The sequence below is a fragment of the Chiloscyllium plagiosum genome, unplaced genomic scaffold (assembly GCF_037043375.1).
Source record: "Chiloscyllium plagiosum isolate Xiang-an unplaced genomic scaffold, Cpla_swu_hap1 HiC_scaffold_6, whole genome shotgun sequence".
NCBI lineage: Eukaryota > Metazoa > Chordata > Chondrichthyes > Orectolobiformes > Hemiscylliidae > Chiloscyllium > Chiloscyllium plagiosum.
Window position 1 is genome coordinate 18,620,043 of NW_028270144.1, and position 18,748 is coordinate 18,638,790.

The 18,748-nt window shown below is 40.8% G+C and overlaps 1 protein-coding gene across 2 annotated transcripts in view; it reads left to right on the forward strand.

Moving 5' to 3' along the window:
• Positions 1-306: 306 nt before the first annotated feature.
• The window catches only part of tmtc4 (transmembrane O-mannosyltransferase targeting cadherins 4), a 48,674-nt gene continuing 30,232 nt past the window's right edge, over positions 307-18,748 (forward strand). The window contains exons 1-9 of one of the 2 annotated variants that reach the window (XM_043691280.2): positions 307-376; positions 4,606-4,819; positions 6,158-6,273; positions 10,343-10,559; positions 11,657-11,744; positions 12,844-12,941; positions 13,079-13,171; positions 15,174-15,335; positions 16,433-16,635. In XM_043691280.2, the coding sequence (XP_043547215.1) occupies positions 4,655-4,819; positions 6,158-6,273; positions 10,343-10,559; positions 11,657-11,744; positions 12,844-12,941; positions 13,079-13,171; positions 15,174-15,335; positions 16,433-16,635 (1,142 nt within the window). In that variant the 5' untranslated portion in view covers positions 307-376; positions 4,606-4,654. The remainder of the gene's footprint in view (positions 377-4,605; positions 4,820-6,157; positions 6,274-10,342; positions 10,560-11,656; positions 11,745-12,843; positions 12,942-13,078; positions 13,172-15,173; positions 15,336-16,432; positions 16,636-18,748) is intronic. The other variant, XM_087987924.1, reaches the window with a different exon arrangement.

An 18,748-nucleotide genomic window follows, 5' to 3' on the forward strand; every position in this document is an offset into this window, starting at 1 on the left:
AAATTAATGTAAAATTTGTTAAAAGTTGACACTACCTCATGGAATATGCAAAAAAAAAAGACGTTTTACATGTATAACTTTTATCTCTTTCCCTTTACCCGTTCATGTTTCGTTTTGACTTTCCAAAGCTCTCTGCAAAAGATTGCACCATTTTTGAGCGTCTGCAACCCTGCTGGGTGGTTGTGAAGTTTTGACTGACAGCTCAGGTTTCCAGGACACAGATTTGGCGCAGGCGCAACCGCCCTCCTTAACCACACCGGAAGTGAGTCCGACAAAGAAACGTGTCCCACCCACTCACCGCTAGTTCTGAGATAGGCCTTCGGTTCCGCTATGAGGATAGCCGATTCAGAGGCCTGTGGACAACCTTCCCTGGGAGGTAAAAAATAAAACCTAAATAAAATTAAAATAACAAGCTGAAAGAGAATTTTTTTTCCCGTTCTGTAGGTTGAGGATCAGAAGTGATTTCTTAAACAGGCCTAAAATAAAAGTTTTGTGTAGGTTTGCTTAGAGATTAAAAGGAATTATTTTCAATTCCAAGAGTTTATTTCTAAACTAAAAGCGGCTATTTTTAATTTAAACATAATTTCCAAAAGTAAGTGGGATTATTTCCAATTTAAAGAGTCGTTTTTCATTTAATAAAGTTATTTCCAAATTGAAATTAGTTAATTCCAGTGAAAAGATGTGGAAATTCAGCCATAAGCTAAAGTTTTGAATTTCTATAGCCTCTTTCATCACTTCAAGAAGTCCCAAAGTGCCAATGAAATACTCTGACGTACAGTCACTATTGCAATTTTAGAAATGTGGCAGTAAGTTTGCACACAACACAATAACAAAAACACTAATATGGTTCTGACAAAATGATCTGTATTTGATTATGTTGACTTGAAGGATGCTGCAGAAAAGATCCTTCTTTTTGAATAATGCCATGGGATCCTTTACACTCATTTAAGAGGGAGAAGAGCACCCTGGTTTAAACTTCTCACCCAAACAATGACTTCTGGCATTGCAGCAATCCCTTGGTGCTGCACCAATAGTATCTGCTTTGATTTTTGTGCTCAAACGCTAGAGTGGGATTTGAGCAACCCAATTTTTTGTCTCTCAGAAGTGTAAGACTTTTTGTGTTTTTGAAAACAGTGGGCTGCAAAGGTACAACCATTTTTGAAAACAGATTTGTCAAGCTGTCTCATGCCTATTGTGAACTTTTTCTTTGTGGCTACAAATTCTTGCAATGTGTAGATGCTCAAGAAGAGCCAACTAATTGTTTACACATAATGTTGATTGGTTCTCAGCTAACTGAGCTGGTTGGAACTGGAAACAAGTTAGAGAGAGGGAGAAAGATACAGAAGGGTGTGCAGTTGTTTGCCCCAGCAGAAGCTACCTGTTCTCTGGATGTAGGTTTGCTTGATGATCTGGAAGGTTCATTTTGTTTCCAGCTCAGCGAGCAAACCTACATCCAAAACCTCAACCTGAGCTACAAATATTCTCAAAACTCGCTAACTACCTGTTCTCTGCTGTAAAAACTTCATTCAGTCTTGAAGAAACCTTTACCAGCTAGTGTAAGTTTTGAATTTTGAATTGCTAAATTGGAATTGGAAGTAAAGGCCACTGAACTTACTTTACAATTTTAATGTATTTCTGCTAATCTATTGTTTATCTGTGTGTGTGTGTGTCAGGTAAAGTTTATAGAAGATTTGAGTTTTAGCAAGTCACGTTGTTCTATACCAGTGGTTTAGGTCAAGAGCTGTGGTCAAATTTGTTATCATAAGTAATAATTCTTGTTTAGAGCACAAACCTGGTCTGCCCTTTCTATCAACCTTGGTCTGAAAGTCAGGTAAATAGGGATATTGAATGCAACTGGGAAAAAAAAGTTTAACATTTTAAAATAGAAATATTGTAGCTTTGTTTACAGCATGCTACCCCAGTAGGTCATATCAGGTGAAAGTGTCTACAAACTGAGAGCATTTATTATTCCTTAACCTGTCGGTGGCAAACCTTTTTCACATTCTAAGACTGATTGTTGATGGGTAATAGAGCTAAAGGTTGGGAAACCAAGATGGGTGGATGGAATTAAGGTACAGATTATTAACAAACTCAGGGAATGGCTGAATGGCTTATTCATCCAAAACACACTTTCTGTCCTCGTCTATTGCCTCTTCTAAGCATGGTTGTTCATTGAAGTGAAGCTCCATGGGTGATGATTACCCTTAACAAACTTACATTTTTCACGAGTGTGCTATCCCAGATATTTGGAGTTTGGAATTCATTCATACTAGCAGAACCTGACAGCCAAGACTGTTTGCAGGTAAAGGAGATGATTGTCAAGTCGAAGGCTTTCAAACGTGAAATAAGCAAGAGGTCAGAGTCGTCATGTTCCTGTTAGAGTTGTGATGATGCTGCTCCTTTAACAAGGTTAGGTTGTCCTTGGGTTTTTTTTTGAGAGGGGTCATAAAAGCAGCAATTCCAAAAAGTCTGTGTTGAACTCCTTGAGAATGCTTTCAAGTTTTAAGAGAAAATATTTGTTCAATGCAAGGGGAGTTCTCACAGCTCAGCTTTCCTCTAATTTTGGCTTGGTTTGGTTTTAGCCAGTCAGTCAGTTGTGAAGCTACTGGACCCAAAGAAGCAGGTTCAGGCTGATCCTCCCTCTCTCCGATATCTCTCCTGTAAGACCCTTTGTTGGATTTTTCCTTTTTTGCCAAGGTGTCCTTATGAGGGTTGTTGCAGGAATTTGGAACAGCATCATTAAGTTGGGATAATCTGTTGGGTTTTTGGATGGGTTAAATTATTCTATATTCTGTTCTCTTTTGTTTGAGCTTTGTTTGGTAATCTTGCAAATAAATTCTGTTTTGTTTAGAACTAAGAGTTTGGGCCAGCTGTATCTCTCCTGGAATATCCACTTACGCCTGCTTTAAACGGCTAGCAAAATTAGGGTCCGGGCTACTTTCTTGAAATGTTTTGAGGGGGTCTGGTCTGGCCTAGAATAAGAGTGAAAGGTATGGCTGGTAAGATTAGGGAACAATGGATGAATAAAGATATTGAAGTTCTAGTCAAGAATAGATAAAGACAACTCGGATCAAATGAATTTGTTCAAGAGTAAAGAGAGTGTAGGGGCTTATTAAGTGGGAAAATTAGGAAGATAATGAGGGGATATGAGACATTGTTGTGTCACAAAGCTGGTCCCTTATTTCTAAAAGCTGTTCCTTCTCTCAAGAATACATTGTCCTTGATTTTTTTCAGAGGGCTGATAAAACCTCCCAGCTCAGAGGTGACTAGTTTAGTACAGAGATGAAAAAGGATGTTGAGAGGCCATTTATTTATATGTAAACAGATGAGACTTCAGTCCAAAGTGGTCATGTTTTAGAAGTGACCTGTATAATGAAAGGGGAGTGGTCAGCCCTCTAGCTGAGTAGTTCAGTCCACAACCAGTTAGGAGTTCAGCTGTGTGGAAACAGGCTGCTAAACTCTCTCTCTCTCTTCTGCCTTTCTAACTTCAACCTGTAAACATTTGATCCATTTTTACTGTTTTTTTAGGGGGATTGCTTATTGGGACTATTGTGTATATTTGGAACAGCATACCTAAGTCTAGTTTGGATAGATTGAGTTCTGTAGGGGTTCTTTATTCTGTTCTGTGTTTCATTGTGTAATTTTGTGAATAAACTTTTGTCTATTTTAAAACCTGGTAGTCAACCGAGCTAATGTACTCCGGGTAATTTTCACTGTACGCTTAACCGAAACAAATTGCTAAGTTATGATTTGGGTTGCCTGCTTAAGAATGTTTTGAGTGGTCTGGTCTAGTCCATAACACTTGGCTAAATACATGAATAGGAAATGTTTGGAGGAGTATGGGCCAAATGCTGGCAGGTGGGACAAGATTAATTTGGGAGGATGGTCGACGTGGACTGGTTTGACAAAAAGGGTGTGTTTCCAAGCTGTATGACTCTGTAAGACTGCTCATGGGAGTTGCGAACATTACAGGATTATCCTGGACATTCCAAGTATTGTAGATTAATTTCCAGGGCACTCCTGCATGCAAAATAATCTGAGGATAATTTCAACATAAAATTGTTTTATTTACATTGAATATTTTCCTTTATCAATTATTAACACATTAGAGTTTATCAGAGAAGACAGTTAACTCACAGATGGTAATGATTCAGTCAGCTTAAAAAAATGCTAGAATAAAACAGAACTGAGATGCTGGAGATCTGAGACAGTCAAAAACAGAAATTGAAGGAGAAACTCGACAGATCTGGCAGTATTTGTGGTGAGAAAACGGTTAAAGTTTCAAAACCAGTGACCCACCTTTGTCTTCTCTCCATCGCTGGCGGCAGACTTGTTGAATTTCTTCAGCAGCTTCTGTTTTCGTTTGCTAAAATGTAAAATAGGCTTTTCGTTTTTCCAGTTGACACTTAAATGGTTCCAGTGGAAGGTGATGTAATGGTTAACTGATTCAATGTCTCAAAACCTTAAGGATAATAAGCGTCAGCAACCATACATCCATTGTATATGTACCTCTGTTAAAGCATTGCATGTAGCTCACAATCTTTGCCTAACAAATTCATGAAGTGTTCCAATATGTTCAAACTGATCTTGTGCTTCCTTTCCTAGGTTATGGATAGCAGAATGCCAGCATCTTGGAAATGGTGCAAGGTTTAGCATGATGTTGCAGTCTGCATGGAGTTTGGACAATACTTTACCAGTGCCACAGCTCCCTCAGTATTGGGCAAGGGCTATTATTGGTGCATTAGCTATTCTGTGTTTTGGCATTAGTTATGATGGAGAGTTTGTCTTTGATGATTCAGAAGCTATCATCAACAACAAGGTATGTGGTTTTGCATTTAAAAGTCCAGGTGTGGACTGCAAAATAATTATTGCTGGATTTTCATTGAAAAATGAAAGTGTTTTATGTAAAGTGCTGTTGATGTTCATAGTTTACGTGCTTCTACTCTGCTGAGACGTTATGCTATGATTGTATTGGGTATTGGACATTGGTTGCATCACAGTTTGTGTATTCTGAACAGTACAAAAAGAAAGGGAATACTGGAATAGTTGAAAAACAATTTTACATGGCTGATATTTGAAATGTGAGTTTATACTTATCATGAGAAGATGAACTGACCGAGTATCTCTTTTATATCAAATGTGGACAACTGAGAGGTGGCCTAACAGGTCTTTAAAATTCTGAAAGGTTTTGATAAAATGGATGAAGAGAGAATGTATCCTCTTGCGATGAAGAGTGAAACTAGGGCCATCAATAGTCATCAAGTAGGGAACTCAAAGGAAATGTCCTGAAACCTCGGGTAATGCTGGAGCACTCATTACCACGTGAACGGCATGAGATACATTTGAATGGGAAGTGGATAAATGCATGAGATAGAAAAAGATAAAAAGACACTTAAATGGTTGTCTTCTCTTCATGTTGCTGCACTTTCCCTCACTACTGATCTATGCAGGCTGTGGAAATCTGGCAGGAAGGTGGGTGTAGCATTGTGGAAGGAATTGCAGACTCCCCAAACCCTGTCCGGAGCCACAACGCAGCATGCTTTTCATGGTTCCCCTGTGTAGGCTGAGCTGGAGGAGGCTTGCAAAAACGGTATATACTAGCATAAACTGGTTGGAGCAAATGGCCTGTTTCTGTGCTCTACTTACCATATAATTACATAGATACAATAATGTAATTGAGAGAGAGGCTTTTGCAATCAGTTAGTGCATTTCGCTTGTAAAACCTGGTTTTAATAGCAGCCAATTGGAACATCCAATTCTAATAGCTATAGGGTGATAGTATTGATTGGTTACATTGTTGGTCTAGTAGTTGAGATGTTTAACGTGTCTTTACTGGATTGTCAAAAACATACAACTGGTTTATTAACAAGCTTAAAGGAAAGAAATCTGAACCCCACCCCCATCACACTCTCTCTTAAGGAGTGTCTTTGGAGAAAAGCAAGTGGAGAGAATTAGCATCTGGCCTTAGCAACCTATTGTGGAATAATTAATGTCAGTTTGCAAGAGGCCAAAATTGGAGTAGCTTTGGGATCGCATAGGATAGTGGGACTGCGGGAGATCACAGAGAAGAGGGATGAGCGAGGCCAAGGGGGTCTGTGCTGGAGACAGAAAGAGAAACTTGCATCAACTAACTCCCGGCGTTTCCTTTCCATGTCAGGATCTTAGACCAGAGACACCACTTAGCAACCTTTGGGAACATGACTTCTGGGGTTCTAACTTGATCAGCAACACGAGTCATAAATCTTATCGACCACTTACGGTGCTTACATTCAGGTAGGTCTGTGTTATTGGTGAGAATCTGGTTCATATTTATACTGTAATGTTTCTATGGTACATGCACATGGTATAATTAAGTATCCATCTTCACGCTGCCAAGCAACCACAACTTCATTTAAGATGATTTTTATTTTGCTTTTTGTGCCTTTACATTGATAGAAATAATGTATTCTTGTGCACAAATTCGTGTTACAAAGTGTCAGTTATTGTTTACATTTTTGGTATTGGGTTAAGAGTATTGAAGGTCATTATTAAGCATAGCAATGCTCTATGATCCACAGTCGTTTATTTTATCCTATTTAAGGCCATTCACTGTTTGATAAATGTGGCATTCAGTTTGCAGAAAGCAAGTTTCAATAAATAGATTAAATTAACACTTAATGACCAACTGTAGCCTACTACTTGCCAGCAAATCATTAAGATGGTTTGATTTCATTAAAAATATTCCCTAACCATGTATAGTTACATGTTTGGATAATTAACTCAGCAAATAAAACGAAATTGAGCAAATCTAGAGGCGTGAAGGTTTAATTCTGGCAGTATTGTGCAGATAGGTGTCATAGAATCTCTACAGTGTGGAAGCAGGCTATTTAGCCCATCGAGTCTATATCCCTATCCCTCTCCCTGGAAACCTGCTTATTCTGTGGCTAATCCATCTAGCTTACACATCCCCGGACACTGAGTGATTTAGCATGGCAAATCTACCTAACCTGCATATATTTGGACTGTGAGAAGAAATTAGAGCACCCAGAGGAAGCCCAGGGAGAATGGAGAAACTCCACAGACAAGTTTGAAGAGCTTCAGGGCAGAGGAAATGACCTGGGAGACAGTCATATCAGGGTAGAATTGAATACAGGTTCCTGGTGCTGAGAGACAGCAATGCTAACCACTGAGCCACTGTGCCACCCTAATGGAGTGCCATCTAATTGTGTGCACCACCTCTGTGGTTGTAATGCAGATTGTGGAATAGAGAAGGAAAATCTTATGGTTGCAAGTGAAGTCCTTTATTCTGAAGGCCTGTGTAAAGGCCAATGTTGTAGTAGTGTTTGGTTCATTACAGCATATTGCCCTTATGTCTTTTACCATATGTCTTTTGCTACTAATACAATTTTAAGGATTAGAGAACCGCTGAAGTTACAATTTTTTTTTAAAATAGAAGTGAGCTACAAAGTAATTAGGGTGTCATTAATTTTTGGAATTGTGTGCCCTCTGCCATGATGGGGAGCATTTAATGAGGCTGGGGGGTAGCTGCTAGGAACCCGCCATCTTTTCACTTTTGCCCTGAAGGGGCTGGGGCTGATCCATGGAGAGCCTTTTTTATCCCAGCACCAATTGAGACCATCAAATGTGCAATTTAATGTCCATTGAAGGGATCTCATCCCAGGAGTAGGACAAAGTTTTACCATAAGGGGAGCATGACAAGTAAGTCCTGTCAGAGTTGCTTGTGGGCTCTTGGAGCTAGGGCTGGGGGTTCCCCAGCTTTAGGAAGGCAAGGCTTGCTAACAGCCACCTATTGTCTTTGCTGCCAAGCCTCTGACCTTTGTGGCTCACTTTGTGCCATCATTTGCGTGTGCCTGGGCCTGTCCTCGAGATGAGGCTTTGGATAGCTGTTATACCAACAGCAGCCACTCCCTCTGCTGTGGCGCTGCTGAGTGCAGAAGCACTGCTGACCTCGAACAGGAAATGGGAGGGAGGGGGATTTTCTTCCAGGGGTCTTTGATCCCATGAAATGCCCACTATTGCCCAGTTAAGTGCCTGGAAGGTACAGATGTGGTGGGCCTTCCCAAGGTGAGGGTGCCGCTGGTTCTCCAACTGTTAATCAAGACCTCCATCACATCTGCAAACTCTCTGCCTTGTTTCTTTACCGCAGCCATTATTTAACTTCATGTCCCGTACTATCTTCCCATGCCACACACTAGACCAACCCTTCACTTGCTCACTTAATTCCTACACCATTTCACCCTCTTCTTCCTATGTCACTCCTTCCCTTTCCAGCCATTCTGACAACCCCTCCCCAATGTTTAGGGAGAGCTTTATTTTTTTATTTTTAATGTGTTTATCCTTGGAAACTCTGCTGTTTATTCGGGATAGCAATTGGTTAATTAGATTAAATGACATCCAAGAGAAAAACAATGGGCCAATGACCTTCACCCGTACTATAAGTTCTGTAATACAGCACAGCCCCTTGCCTGTTATTTTTCTTTGTATGTTCAGGTAACGGTAGTAATTTTATGTCAAGGTGAACAATCCAGTCCTTGCATGGTGTATATGTGAGATAGAGGTGTCAATTCGACTCACTTATCAAGGATTTTTCATATGGTCTCCACCAATATACATTGTCACCTTACATTAGCATTAGCAAGTCTTTAATAAAAAGACTTGGGCCAGATTTTTGCTACTGAGATAGGCCACTCGAGCAAGAAATTTGCCATATCTCTATAAAGTTCCCCATCACAAGCAAGTCTTATGCAGGGATTGGTTGGAGTCAACAATGGATGCAAATGGAGAGGGCTGCAGACAAATAAAAATACAGAGGATGGCTAGTTAGTAGGCCCAGTCCTCACGCCCTAAGCCTGACATCACTATAAACCCTCTCAAACCACTTCTGTTGTCATTAACTCAGTATCCACAACAAGCAGGCCTTGCGAGCCATCTGGAAATGCATCAATTTAAAAAAAACAATCTGAGAGTTTTCACTAATGCAACTTGGTACAGAAAATGCACTCTCCTTTATTAAATTAATTAAAAGAGTTTAAATGCCTTCAAACAAGCTTTAATTCAATGACTGCATCAAACATAGATAATCTTTTAATTGCTTCCCAAAACTGTCTCTCAAAATAAGAACTCAGCCATCTGCTGAAATAAATGTTTTCTGGGAGCTCTTGAAGTTGACCAACAATTTATAATGGGCTCAGCTGTAATAATAGCCATTGGGAAATATCGATATTGATTTCTACTTAATCTGTAGGAGCATGTGCTAGTGGCTTTTCCTAAGCTAAGTCAAATGGTTTCTCAATCAAAACAACCCACCGTCCAGTGTTTTATTTACCCTAATGGAGAGCTAGGGCCTGTTGCTTTAAAGGGTTGGGAATTTAAAGAGCTTCCTTTGTAACACCTAAACACTCCTGAAGTGTGAATATGATCTTTGTCTTCCTCTATCAATTCAGAATCACACACAGTGAGTTCAGGTGCTTGGGGCATCAAAAAATGTCTTTTTATACACAGCACTGTTCTCAAATAACCCAGTATCTTTCTATTTTAAAGCTGTGAGATTCATGCAATGCCCCTTTCCCCTACCAGCGAAAATGGTATTAGCCAGAAATGAGTTTGAGATTTATTTAACTAGGTCCCACCCCACTATTTTTAAAGGTCTTCACATGCATCCCAACGCGACACACATTTGACCTCTCTGTATGTTATTATGCCATGGAGCACAATGTGGGTATGCTGGTCCACTGGGATCTATGTGGATGCTGCTCCAATGTCTTACTCCATATACAGTACAGTCCTATATAATGCCAAGTGGCAAACCCTATTTAAAATCTCTCAAACCTATAACATTTAGGGGAACAAGGGCAGCAGATGCTTGGGAAAGTAAACACCTTATTATTGCCCACCACCCTGACTTGTAATGATATTGTTGTTCCTTCCCTGACGCTGGGTCAAATGCTGGAAATCCCTTTCTAGTGGCTCTATGGGTATGCCTACCCCACATGTAATGTAATGGTTTAAGAAGGTAAGTCATCACTAACACCTTGAGGACGATTAAGGATTGGCAACAAATTTGGCTTTGCCTGCGACAGCCACATCCTGTGAACGAATGAATGAATATATAACTAAAAGTAATTTGCACATCTACTTACAAGTTATGTTGGCATAACTCCTCATTCCTGTGGTAGTTTCTGTCGTTGGGTTCGTAAGTGATATAAATGCAGTAAAGCAAGAATAAAATAAGAAATGTAAAATTATGTAGAAACATTACATAAAATACAGAGCAGTGTCTAATTTGAATGCTGATTAAGCTCATGTTAATTTTTGGATCTGTCTATATTTTCATTTCTCTTAGGTTGAACTACCTGATAGCTGGAGGATTGCATCCAGTTGGCTTCCACGTGGTCAACATTGCACTTCACAGTGTGATCTCTGTAATGACTCTTGATGTCTTCTCGGTACTTCTAGGTGGTCTGGTACATGATGAGAAAGGGAGGCTGCTCAATAGGGCACCAAAAGCATCATTTCTAGCTGCACTGTTCTTTGCTGTGCATCCAGTACATACAGAGAGTGTAAGCAAATTATTTCAAAGTGGATTTTATAAATTTGTGGGAATTCACGGAGTATCATTTCTTTAAATCAAGGCCTCGGTGCAAGCTGGTTACGTCCAGCTATAGAAATGCACACTTCAGGGAAGCAGATTGTTTATGGAAATAAAAGGAGAGCCTAAATCTCTCATCCATCCAGTAGGGATGATAATTTTCTAAGTACAGTAACCACTTGCTCTCACATAATGCCTTTATCACTGTAAAACATTCAAAGGTGCTTTCCAGGAAGATTATCAGATATATTTTATCACTGAGCTTTGTGAGATGTTAGGACAAGCTTGGTTCAACAGTTAGATTTTAAATAACAGGCTAAAAGTGAATGGAGACGTTGACAGATTCAGGGAGAATTAGAATCCCTACAGTGTGGAAACAGGCCATTTGGTCAAACAAGTCCACAATGACCCTCCAAAGAGTATCCCACCCAGACCCATTCCCCTATTACTCTACATTTCCCCTAACTAATGCTCCTAGCCTACTCATCCCTGAACACTATGGGCGATTTAGCACAGTCAATTCACCTAACCTGTACACCTTTGGATTGTGGGAGGAAACCGGATCACCCGGAGGAAACCCACGCAGACACTGGGGCAATGTGCAAACTCCACACAGACAGTTGCTCGAGGCAGGAATCAAATCCGGGTCCCCGGCGCTGTGAGGCAGCAGTGCTTGCCACTGAGTCAGCGTGCCACGAGAATTTAAAAGCTTCGAACTCCAGGCACAGTCACCATTGGTGGATCAAATGAAGTGTAGGACATAAGAGACCAGAATTAGAGCTCAGAGATCAGAGGATTGTAAGGGTGGAGGAGGTTGCAGAGGTGGAGAGGGGCCTAAGAATGTGAACACGAGGGTGAGAATTTAAAATCGGAGGCATCGCCAGACTGGAAATTACTGTTGGTCAGTGGGCACAGTGGTGAGAGTTACATACAGGCCGTAGAACCTTGGAGTAGGTTTGGTTAAAGGAGGGTGGATGACGGGAAGCCAGACGAGAGTGTAATCTACATAAATTTACCTTCCAATGGTAATGAAGCACTCATTAGTTTTTCTTGATTCTTGTCTTCCAGGTTGCTGGGATTGTTGGCAGGGCAGATCTCCTCTGTGCTCTGTTCTTTCTATTGTCCTTCATCAGCTATTGTAAAGCCTTCAGAAAATGTATGTACGACTGTTCAGAGATTGTATCTGTTCCGGAATACGTGTGTCACATATCAATGGCTAACCTGTTTACATGGTGATACCATTGAAGTTTATATTCATGGTAATTTTAACTTAGTGTCAGGCAGGAAACTCCTGGGATTTGATGGAAATACTGGCTTTTAGAAAATATTAATATCTATTAATGAAGAACCACTTTGGCTGGAGAGTAAAACCAGCTTTGCAATGCTTTACTTTGCTAAAGGAGTTATGTACAGAGGGACCTAGATTATCCGAAGGACACGGGCAGGGAGTATTTTGTTCAGTTAATTGAATGCTGGATAACATAGTTAGCCAAGCATCGGGACCTTGCGATCTTGTTTGAATAATCCGAAATTTGGTTAATCGAATCCTGGATAATTGAGATTCCTCTGAAGATGCTAGATTATTTATTATGATCATACATTTTAAAAAAATTTGTTTATGGTATGCAAGTGTCACTGGCTAGGCCAAAATTTCTTGTCCATTCCTAAATGACCTTACAATGGTGGAAGTAAGCTAATGCATTGAACTGCTGCAGTCCATGGTTGGGATGGAGGTCCACCCATAGAGTGGAGAGGGAGTGAGTCCCAGACTAACAATGGAGTACCAGCATTTTCTTACAGCCACAACAAAGGAGCAGCAACATATTCCAAGTCAGGATGGTATGTTGCTCGGAAGGGAACTTGCAGATAGGATTTCCATGCATGTGCTGCCCTTGTTTTTCAAGGTGGTAGCGAACACAGGTTTGGAAAGCGCTGTCTAAGGAGCCATGATGAGTTGTTGTTTGACAGCACCTTGTACACAGTACACATTGATGTCACTGTGCATTGATGATGGAGAGAGTGAATGTGAAAAGGTGGTGGATGGGGTGCCAATCAAGTGAGCTGCTTTGTCCTGGATGAGGTCAAGCTGCTTGAGTGTCAGAGCTGAGCTCATTCAGTTTTGTTGTCAGGAGTTTTGTTGCACTCCTGACTTTTGCCCTGGAGATGGGTAGTTTATCAGTACTGTAGTTACTTTTGAAGACGTATCAACTGCTACTTCAAAATTAAGACCAATTATTGCACTGATTCTTTTTCAGATGATGCAGAAGGAGAGTTCTCTTTTTACTGGATCTTTGCCAGCTTGTTGCTTTGTGCAATAGCGATGCTTTGCAAGGAACAGGGTATCACAGTTCTGGTGAGAAAGTGTCACCGTTATTCAGTTGGGAAAATGCATGTTTATGCTTTGCTGGCTTTCAGTGTGTTTAAGTTGCTGTTGACAATTTGATAGCTCTATGCATATTTATTTATCGCCTTGTATGTCTACACTTTCAGGGTGTTAATACAGTATTTGATGCACTTGTGATCTGCAAAATGGATATCCTACACCTAGGCATGGCACTGTTACGGAAGCCCAAATTATCTGAGGTAAAACAATGCCTATGGATTGGCTTCTTATTTAACCCTAAACTGCGTCTCTATTCCTCTCCATCTCCAAACCTCTTCCTTCCACTTTCATAATATCATCAGTTTCCTTCCCTGCCTTAAATGATTTGCTGTTGAAACCTTTATCCATTAGATTAGATTAGATTAGATTAGATTACTTACAGTGTGGAAACAGGCCCTTCGGCCCAACAAGTCCACACCGACCCGCTGAAGCGTAACCCACCCATACCCCTACATTTACCCCTTTACCTAACACTACGGACAATTTAGCATGGCCAATTCACCTGACTTGCACATCTTTGGACTGTGGGAGGAAACCGGAGCCCCCGGAGGAAACCCACGCAGACACGGGGAGAACGTGCAAACTCCACACAGTCAGTCGCCTGAGGCGGGAATTGAACCTGGGTCTCTGGCGCTGCGAGGCAGCAGTGCTAACCACTGTGCCACCGTGCCGCCCATGTTTTCATTATCTCCAGACTTTATTATTCCAGTGTTCTATGACTGGCCACACAACTTCCAAGTTTAACTAAGATTTTGTTTACATGTCCTTCCCTGCACTAAATTCTGTTTGTACATCATCCCTGTGCTCACTGACCTTCAGTGGCTCAGATCTGGCAATACTGGTTTTAAAATTTTCAATCTTCAGTTATCAATTCCCTCCATGGCTTTGACCCTCCCTATCTCTGTATCCATTTACACTTCTTGTTACCATGGAAAGGCTGCCAACATCATGAAAGATCCCTCCCACTCCAGTGATGCTGTCTTACAACCTTTCCCATTAGGCAGAAGATACAGACGCTTGAATGCACAAACCATTAAGTCAAGAACAGCTGCTGCTAATAGATTGCTCAATGCACCTCTCTAACTTCAAATCACATTGATCTTGCTGGTGTTGATCGTGTTTTGTGCACCTGTGCAACCACAACCTTGTATGCCTTGCTCTTTCTAAGCAGCCTATAATCTGTATATATCCTTGTTTGCTATGATCTGTCTGTACTGCTCACAAAACAAACATTTCACTATACTTTGGTCCATGTGACTTCAATAAGTCAGATCAAATCCAGCCCCTCTCCCATCTCTGCACTTCTCCAATTCTGGTTTATTACCACCCTCACTTTTAGTTGTTCCACCATGTGAGGCATGCCCTCAGCTGCTTGGGTCTGAAGCTCTCAAATTCCCTCTCTGAACTCCTGCACTTCACTGTGCTGTAAATTGTATGGGTAACTATAGTAAAACAATGCGCATCTTTCTTTAAAATAACATTATAAAGGTACATTATGTGAGGTCTTCAGTTCATTCATGTGGAAAGATAATTTGAAATGTTTCAAATGACTGGAATGACACTTCAATTGCCGAAACCCTCATGCTTTCATTACCTCTAAACTCAACCAGCCAAATTGCCCCTTGTTGGTCTCCCCTGTTTTACGATCCTGAACTTGAGTTCTTCCAAAACACTGCTGCATGTGCCTTAAATTGCAGCAAGTCGCAGTTTCCTGTCGCCCCGATTATTCACTGGCCCACATTCGCTTCTAATCATGCAATGTCTTGACTTTAAAATTCTCATCCTTTCTTCAAATTGCTCGAAGTTTTCATCCCTCCCCAACTGTATAATCTCCCCCAGCCTCACAATGACATATCCTTGCTTTTCTAATTCTAGCTTCTCGTGCATGCTTAAGTTTAACAACGTCATCATTGGTGACTGTGTCTTCACCCTGTTTGGCCCAGCGTCCTAATCCCCTCCAGCTGACTTTCCTTCCATAAGACCCTGCTTAAGACCACCTTGTTTGACAAAGCTTTTGGTCATTTAATGTAAAACCTTCTTAAGTGGTTCAATGCCACGTTTGCTTTCTAATGCTCCTGTGAAGTGTCTCAGAATATTTCATTCATATATGTTCATTTAAATCTGCTGTCTTGGTATGTGTGCTTAAGTATGTTGCTACATTGATTTGTTTTATTTTTCTGTTCTATTTTGCCTCGTCCTCAGATACTACTTCTGTGGAAAAGAGGGTTTTTTACACGCATTCTGCTGGTGGCATCTGGCGGGATTGCCCTTCTGTATGTCCGCTGGCGGATCATGGGCACAGGGCCCCCAGTTTTCACTGAAGTGGATAACCCAGCATCATTTGCAGATAATGCTCTTGTGCGGGTAAGATGACAGTGGTGCTTTTGAAAGAACTCTTATGATCAAAAATCAAATTGTTCACAGGCTAATGCATTTAACATTTAGAAATGTTTATGTTGTGTACATGTTATTTTGAGATGACAAGGCAAATACTGTTATGGTGTTTATGTGGCACACAAACCTCCTCCCACCTCTCCTCTCCGATCATGAGTATATCTTTCTGTTCCTTCCTTGCTCTGAATTCCCCCTGAATGCATGCTGTTGTGATTTTCATATGTTGGAAATTTTAACGTGTGCACTTCCTACTGCTTTTGTCAATCTTTTTTCAATTTGGAGAGAAAGTCTGATGCTGGAATTTACAGTAACCCTTCATAAACAGTGGCTAGGCCCCAACTGGGGTATTGTTTCCAATCTTGGGCACTGCATTTTAGAAAGATGTCAATGCTGAGGAGTGAGTGCAGAGAAGATTTACCAGAGTTTTACCAGGTATGATTTCAGTTATGTATAGTGACAAGCTGTGGTTGATCTTTTTGGAGTAGAGAAAGAGATTCCACTGGCAGGCAGTTTGGTAACCAGAAGGCACAGTTTTTAAAGACATTGACACACAATCCATAGGGGGATCTTTTTTTAAGTGGCGCGTTGTGATCTAGAATGCACTGCCTGAAAGGGCAGTAGAAGCAGATTCTGTAATAGCATTAATTTGGGAATTGGAGAAATACTTGAAAAGAAAAATGTTTGCAGAATAAAGATCAAGGGTGGTGGAACTAACTAGACATTTCTTACAAAAATCTGGTACGGGGGAAATGCGTCAAATGGTTGCTTCCCTGTACTGTTAGATTTTATGATGAGTTGCTTGCATTACCAGTTGTTCAGGTTTACTATCCAACCACTATCACTATCAAAATCACAAATTATCACTCCTTGCAGGTTTCTCACTGACACCCGTTATATAAGACAAATGGTAATGATTTCAGTCTTACACTGGGTAAGTTAGCTTTGCTTCTGGTATAGAATATTGCTCTGTTATACAATTGATCTTCAACTATGTTAGCACTGGTAATGTCGAAATTCATTGCAATACTAAAGTCTAATGTTATGCTTGCTTTATTTTGTTTTATCAGGCCATTAATTATAATTACTACTACTCTTTGAGCACATGGTTACTTGTCTGTCCCTGGTGGCTGTGCTTTGATTGGTCAATGGGCTGTTTACCTCTGATTAAATCAGTTGGAGACATTAGAATATTTGCCCCCCTCGTATTTTGGATCGTCCTCATTGGGATAATATTTCAAGCTTTATTCTCCATGAACCCAGATGAAAAAAGGTAAGGTGTCTAGTTTTGATGTGTTTAGAGCTGCCAGTTGCAAAGTTTCCATGTGGTCGACGTGTTTGGATTTGAAGTCATGGTCAATGTTTCCTCTAATGTTTTATTGTTCTGCGTGGTACATTCTTGATTTCTATAAGGCCTCCCTTGCACCTTAATCAAAGAGGGTAAAGGGGTGGTTTAGTAGCGATGTTGAGATATGTGAAAAGCTTTGGTAGAATAATTAAGGAGATAACAAATAAAAGCAGGAGGATCATTAACCGAAGGAACTCTGATGCAAGAAGGTTTGCAAACGATTTAGGAGAGATGAAGAATTTTGTTTAATGCAATTAGTTGTGATCTGGCATGCTCTTCCCGAAAGGAACCACATTCACTCGTATCTTTCAAAAGGGTAAGAGTAGAAAAGATAATGGATAGAGATGTACAACACAGAAACAGACCCTTCGGTCCAACTTGTCCATGCCGACCAGTTATCCCAACTTAATCTAGTCCCACATGCAAGCACCTGGCCCATATCCCTCCAAACCCCTCCTATTCATACACCCATCCAAATGCCTTTTAAATGTTGCAATTGCATCAGCCTCCACCACTTCCTCTGGCAGCTCATTCCATACACATAGCCACCCTCTGCGTGAAAAAGTGGCCCCTTAGGTCTCTTTTATATCTTTCCCCTCTCACCCTAAACCTCTCACCCTCTAGTTCTGGACTCCCTGACCCCAGGGAAAAGACTTTGTCTATTTATCCTATCGTGCCCCTCATGATTTTGTAAACCTCTATAAGGTCACCCCTCGACCTCTGACGCTCCAGGGAAAACTGCCCCAGCCTGTTCAGCCTCTCCCTATAGCTCAACTCCTCCAACCCTGGCAACATCTTTGTAAATCTTTTCTGAACCCTTTCAAGTTTCACAACATCTTTCCACTAGGAAGGAGACCAGAATTGCACGCAATATTCCAACCGTGGCCTAACCAATGTCCTGTACAGCTGCAACATGACCTCCCAACTGCTATACTCAATACTCTGACCAATAAAAGAAAGCATACCAAACGCCTTCGTCACTAGGCTATCTACCTGCAACTCCACTTTTAAGGAGCTATGAACCTGCACTCCAAGGTCTCTTTGTTCAGCAACACTCCCTAGAACCTTACCATTAAGTGTATAAGTCCTGCTAAGATTTGCTTTCCCAAAATGCAGCACCTCGCATTTAGCTGAATTAAACTCCATTTGCCACTTCTCAGCCCATTGGCCCATCTAGTCAAGATCCTGTTGTAATCTGATATTTACAAGTCTTTGGAGTCTGAAGATTAATACCGCTTCACTGCTCTAAGAGTCAGCGTTAACAAGTGGACTGAATGGTCTCCTGTGTTGTATGATTTGCAAAATGAGGTAGGGCAAGTGGCTTGCTCTTAAGACCTATTCTTAATCTAGGTACTGGGTAGTACACAAGCAAATAGTCTTTGTTATAGTTTATATCAGTCTTCTGAGAGAAGTAATAAACGGAGAAATGCAAAGGAGAGAAGAATTTCAAAACAATTATCTTTCTGTTGGCGCAAGTCTTATCAGAGAATATCCACTTGGATATTATATTGAATGTGCCAATTCTTGGATGACAACCATTCATTTGAAGGGGAATCTATATGCTCTTGAAAAATTAATTACATAGAATTTATCACAGACAAAAACAGGTTTACTGCATTATTCAACCCATGTTGTTGTTTAAGCTCTATGCATTGCCTTCTCACCCTATCAAGTCCTCTTTCTATTCTTTTCTGCCTTGTGTTCAACTATTCTCTTTAAATACATTGATAAAATGTAGAACAGTACAGAACAGGAACAGCCCTTCGGCCCACAATATTGTGCTGAACGTGACGTCGAATTAAACTAGTCTCATCTATCTGCCCTCTATTCCTTGCATATTCACATGCTTACCTAAAGGTTCCTTAAACACCCCTAATATATCCGCCCCCACCATCATTCCTGGCAACGTGTTTGACTCCTCCTCCTCTCAGTGTAAAAAAATTGCCCCTGACATTTCCTTTAAACCTCCCCCCGGACCTTAAATGCATCCCCCTCTAGTATTTGACATTTCAACTCTGAGAAAAGATTCTCACAGTCA